Below are 6,203 nucleotides of genomic sequence, written 5' to 3' on the forward strand. Positions count from 1 at the left end.
CTATGAGTGAATTCTGTCCCTTAATTTCCTCAAACTCCTCTTCATATCTTTGTTTCTCAGGCTGTAGATGAAAGGGTTCAACACGGGTGTCACTATTGTGTACACAACTGTGGCTACCCGGTCCTTCACCACTGAGTACATGGACAGGGGCCTAAAATAGACATAGATGATACTGCCATAGAACAAAACTACTACAGTGAGGTGGGAGCCACATGTAGAGAAGGCCTTCCACTTCCCGACTGCAGAGGGGATTTTGAGCACAGTGATGATGATTCTCAGGTAGGAGAAGAGAATGCACAGGAAAGGGGTGGCAATGACAGCCAGGGCCTCAGTCATATTAATAATCTGGTTGGTGAAAGTGTCCGAGCAGGACAGCTTTAGCACAGGCTGGATATCACAAAAGAAGTGCTTGATGACATGGGAGGCACAGAAAGACAGGCGGGACATGAGTGGAACATTCACTATGGAGTGCAGGTGAGAGATGGTGCAGGAACCCAGCAGCAGGAGAAGGCAACGTCGTGGGCTCATGACCACGTCATAGTGTAAGGGGTTGCAGATGGCCACCAGCCGATCTATGGCCATCGAGGCCAGCAGGTAGCTGTCAGTGTTCCCCAAGGCCATGAAGAAGTACATCTGGACCAGGCAGCCCACATAGGAGATAGACTTTGTCTCTGAGAGTAAGTTCACCAGCATCTTGGGCACAATGACTGTCGTGAAGCAGATATCCATGAAGGACAGGTTGCTAAGAAAAAAGTACATAGGGGTGTGGAGCCGGGAGTCTGAGTGGATAGCCAGGATGATGAGTCCATTCCCCACCAGGGTGACCAGGTACATGATGAGGAAGACAGCAAAGAGGGGTTTCTGCAGCTGGGGGTTGGAAGAGAGGCCCAGGAGGGTAAAGCCAGAGGCCCTGCTGCTGTAATTCTTGGTCTCCATGCTGTTGACCTTCTGGTCAGGGTTTGGAGGAGCCGTGGGAGAGATGTGAAGTGTAATTTGACCAAGATTCTTTCTTCCCTAATCTCCAGCCTATAACAAAAGGAAGCCCACTGCCATTTGTTGGGATTTTAAAGAATATTTCCTTCAAGTAACTTCAGAGAGCAGGGTTTAAAATCCAACAAGGGGAAAGTTAAACAATTCCAAGATGCCTCCTATATGAGAAACTAAATTTTTCCCATGTGTTCTTAGGACCTTCTTGGCCTAACTGGTCTGAGTTCTTCTCAATTCTCTTTGGGAAGAAAGTTCTCAGGTTATTTCTTGATCAACTCCTTAAATCCCCCTTTCCCGTTTCATCTTCTTTTTGTAAGGGAAGAGACTGTTGGGTCCCAACTTGAATCAGGATGCTTTCATACAAGGGGTCCCCTTGAATGAGGTCCTCTCATCAGGATCTTCTCCTATTCATATATCCACAGGTGGTGATGGTGGTCGTGGGGATGGGACAATAGTGAGCATTGGATTGAATAGGGCTCCTCAGTATCCACAGAGTTCAGATGAGACTTCCTTCAGTCTTCACAGCAAAATGTGCTTCATATTTGTTTATGAATTTCTGTTTGGCTGACATGTTCTGGATATTCAGATTCTAGGTTTTTGGTTCAGCGATGCCTCTCCAAATAGTTATACTATCAGGAATGAATTATGTTATTAATATTAATCCTTTCAATACATTGAATTTTTGGGTTAATAAACTATGAAGCTCTCATTCTAAACATTCAACTATGACAGGAAATTAAAATGTTGAATGTAAGGGCTCCATGCTCACCAATGTTGTGGAAAAGACAAGTCAAGAATGGTCTCTGTTACCACTATTAAGCTACACTGCTCAGATGATTGACCCAGTGAAAAAGCAAAATGAAACAGAAAGCAGAAAGATTAGAAAAGTTGATATTGTTATTATTTTTAAGTGATTTGATTGTATATCTAAAAAATCCAAGACAACCATCTGAAAAGTTTTAAATCCTGTGAGGCTTTGGCATATTGGCCAAATGTAAGATAAATATACAAATATTAAGACTCTTCCTATATGAGAAATATGTAATGGAGCATAAAGTTATACTTGTCGATGGTAAGACTGTCTGAAAATATACCTGGGGCGGGGGGAAAGAAATGATAAAGAATTATCTGAGGTAACTATTGTTCTAACAGAACATAAAAGGAGGATTTGAATAAATAGAATAAATTTTAGGAATATTTCTAAAAATGGTGGATTCAGTATTTAAAAACATCATTTCTTTAGATTCCACAAGTAAGGTGTATCATACAATATTTGTCTTTCTCTGACTGTTTCATTTCGCAAAACGCCCTCAAGTCCCTTTTATGTTGTAAATGTCAGGGTTTCCTTTTTTCTAATGGCTGAATCTAAAAAGGCGAAGGATGTATACGATCTGAAGAGAAAACAGAGTATTAATGGCTGAATCTAAAAAGGACAAACATAGAAACAGAGAGTGTTATGGTGGTTGCGAGGCACTGGGAGGTGGGGGAAATGGGGAGCTGTCAGTCAGAAGGTACAGACTTCCGATTACAAAGTAAATAAATTCAGGGATCTAATGCACAGCATGGTGGCTGAAATGAACAATAAAGAATTATATACTTGAAATGTGCTAAGAGACAATACATTCATTTATTTCCTATTTGTTTTATTGAAATATAGTTGACATGTAACTATGTAAGTTTAAGGGGTACAATGTGTTGATTTGATACATTATATATTGCAATATGATTAACAACGTAGCATTAGCTAACACCTCTATCACATCACACAATTATTTCTTTTTTTGTGGTAACAATTAAGATCTAGTCTTGAAACATGTTTGAGGTTTATAATTCAGCATTGCTGTGTATAATCACTATGCTGTGCATTAGATCTCCAAAACTTGCTTATCTATTGGTTCCAAGTTTATACCCTTAATATCTTCCCAGTTCCCCCACCCCACAGCCCCTGGTAACCACCATTCTACTGAAGTGATTAAATCTTACATGTTCTGACCACAAAAAAATAAAAATGGTAATTATGTGAGGTGATGGATACGTTAATTAAGCCTACTGTTAGTCCTTTTGAAATATATGTGTATCAAATCATCATGTTGCATAGCTTTAACTTACACTATGTTATATGTGAGGTATCTCAGTAAAATGAAAACAGGTCAACTCTTCTCAAATCAATACAATTCAGTTCACCAATAATAACACCCTAGGGGAATTCTGAATGGGATTTGAGAAAGCCATTCTAAAATTCATCTAGAGGAGTAAATAGTCAAGGAAAGACAAGACAACTTTGAAAACAATGGAATGATGACAGAGAACTTTTCTAACCAAAAATCATAGCACAGAATAATGAAAAATAATAAAGTAATGGTACACACAGGAAAAGAAATCAATGGTTCAACATAAAGAATTTTGTATATCTGTGTTTGTACATGTATATAGATCTTGATCTGTATGGAATTTAATATATAATAAAGGTTTATTTCATAGCAATAGAGAAAGGATAGACTATTAGAAACATGATATGACAACCGGCTCAACATTTGGAAAAAATAAGGCTAGATTTCTATCTGTACATTGAAATAAAACCCACATAAATGAACAATTTTGAAGTAAAAAATCAAAACCATAAAATAAGTAGCAAAAAATAAAGAAGGATATTTTTTATGGTCTCAGAATGAGGATGCCAGCCCAAGTAAGAAATAAAATGTAGAGGCACAAATGATAGAATACTGTACTCAAAAATGTGAACATTACCCCAAAAGAGAACATAAGAATCTAAAACATAAACTATTGCCTCAAAGAAAATATCTGCAACACATTTCCCAAACAAAGCATATGAGAAGATGTTTGATCTCATTGGTAATGAGAAAATAGAAATTACACTGAATTACTATCTTTACCTGTGAGATTGTGTAGAGGTTCAGAACAGGCTTCCCCAGGATGTGTCATTTTAGCATGTAGATTAGTTCAAGGTCAAGGCAACTGAGACCCAGCAGGCTCAAGAAAAACTGCTGGCCCTCCCTTTACTATCTAGAATTGAAATTCAAAAAGAATTATTACCAGAGAGAAATTTTGTAACAGGGAAGAGCCAAATCTGACTACATGTTGGATCTGTTTCTTTTACTTTAACCTTTGCTTCCTATTGCTTTTGTTCACTAAAATGATACTATCTATAAATAATGGTCTGCCTTGGGGAGCCCTGCCCCTCTGTGTGAATGTTAAACCAAAGTGCCTTTGATCAGGGAAACATCCAGACTCTGTCCACCTGTGGAGGGCTGCAAGAAAGAAGAAATTAACACATCCCCTCCCAGAGGATGGCCATTCCAGGGGATATTTGCAAAACATAGAGCCTATTTATTTTATTTCCTCATCTCCTCTGCCTGTTGTGCAGTGAGCAGGGCAAGCTTTGACTTGATAACAAATTTATCTAAGTGGCCCCATCTATAAGGCAGGGCAAACATCTCACTACCCAACATCTGCTCTTCTTATTGTCCTGTGAATGACCCTCCTGTTCTTGAGAGCCCCAGGCTCCTCCCCCAGTCCTTAGCTCAGGAGGCATCTAGACCTCACTGTACCTTTCTGTCTTTGAACCTCCCATGTCGGTGGGGTCTCTGGCCCTGTCCTGTCTGTGGAGTTCCCAAACGACTAAAATGAAATTTGATTTTCTCCCATTAACTTGTCTCATGTCAATTTGATTATTAGGTCAGCTGAAAGAACCTTTGAAGAGGATAGAAAAATTCCCTAATATTATAAATGTATATATACTTTTAACAATATACAAAAAGAAGACCCTCATACACATTGACAGTGACAGGGCGATCAGTAAAGAACTTCTGTTAGTCTCTATCAGTTTTGGAAATTGTCACCTCTTTATCCAGTAATTCCACTTACACAAATCTACCTGTTAAAAACAGTCACCTGGGGTGGGATAGGGATGGCGGGAGGGAGGATCCAGAGGGAGGGATATGGGGATATATGTATACCTATAGCTGATTCACTTTGTTGTACAGCAGAAACTAACACAACATTGGAAGCAATTATACTTCAATAAAAATGAAAAAAGATACAAAAAAAATAGTCATCTATGTATAGCACAAGATACATACACACATTCTGATTGTAACGTTGCTAATAAAACAATACAAAGAAATAAATGAATCCACAGAGGAAACAGCCTTAATACCCACCAATAGGTGAATTATTAAAACAACTTATAGTGAATTTGCATTACTTACTATCCCACAGTCTTTAAAGAAGTTAGACGGCTAATTTAGTCAACATTTATTAGCGCTCACTATATATATCTCACACTGAGCTACGTATTTTGCATATCTTTTAACCATTTTTGTCTCTACAGCCGAAGAGATAGGCCCTATTATATTTCTGTTTTATAGATTAAAAAAAAATAGAGTTTAGCAAAGTTCAATAACTTACCAGATCCCATAGTTAGCAAGTGGTAGAGTGGGGATTTGAATTCAGACCGTCTGATGACCCAGCGGGAGCTAGTCATTGCTAAGCTGTGTTATCATTGTACCCTACTGCCTGTGATATTTTAAGTGACAAAAGCAAGATGCAGAACAATGGATACAGAATCATCTCATTTTTGTGAAGAAAGCTTTCTCCTTTATACGTTGTATTTGTTGTGGTGTGGGTATTTGCATGGTGTAGTTGCCTCCTGAAGTGAGAATGAAGGGATGGAGTGGGGAGTTCCTTCCACATTTAACTTTGTGTCCTGTGTTTGCATTTAAAAATAAGGGACACATGTTTCTTTTATTAATTTTATAATGAAAACGTGAAAGTTCCCTAAAATTCCACTTCCCAGAGAACTAGAGATGTGTGCATATTTCAGGTTACTTTCTCTGCGTTCATCTAAACACACATATTATATTCAGAAATGGGGTCATGTTATTCATAATGCTTTCTCTCCTGTATAGACAGTGTTGCAATGCATATTTTTGTGTATGACTATTTTGCACTTAGGAGAGAGTTTCTATGGCATAGAATCCATTCTGAGGGATGGAGTGCTGGGTTGGAGTTTGTGAACACAGAAAATTTTAATAGATGCTCCCAGTCTGAGACAATCACCCTTCATTCCACTCCTGGGCAGTGTATTCATTTGACTCTGGACTCTTTCCCCATTTCCTTCACTGTGTCTTTTATTTAGCTTCAGTCCTAGGACTTTGTTTTCCTTGGTGACGATGAGCTATCTGACCCTCCTTGGT

The 6,203-nt window shown here is 38.6% G+C and overlaps 1 protein-coding gene across 1 annotated transcript; it reads right to left on the reverse strand.

The window, feature by feature from the left end:
• Positions 1-1,034, reverse strand: LOC130845857 (olfactory receptor 1L4-like). Its single transcript, XM_057723646.1, has one exon. It carries the CDS (start codon positions 934-936, stop codon positions 1-3), a length of 936 nt encoding a protein of 311 aa, XP_057579629.1. The 5' UTR covers positions 937-1,034.
• Positions 1,035-6,203: the final 5,169 nt, after the last annotated feature.

The sequence above is a fragment of the Hippopotamus amphibius genome, chromosome 2 (genome assembly GCF_030028045.1).
Source record: "Hippopotamus amphibius kiboko isolate mHipAmp2 chromosome 2, mHipAmp2.hap2, whole genome shotgun sequence".
Taxonomy (NCBI): Eukaryota; Metazoa; Chordata; class Mammalia; order Artiodactyla; family Hippopotamidae; genus Hippopotamus; species Hippopotamus amphibius.

Bases quoted from the DNA above. Each gene is read 5' to 3' on its own strand.
- LOC130845857 (XM_057723646.1), bottom strand. From the start codon at position 936: ATGGAGACCAAGAATTACAGCAGCAGGGCCTCTGGCTTTACCCTCCTG.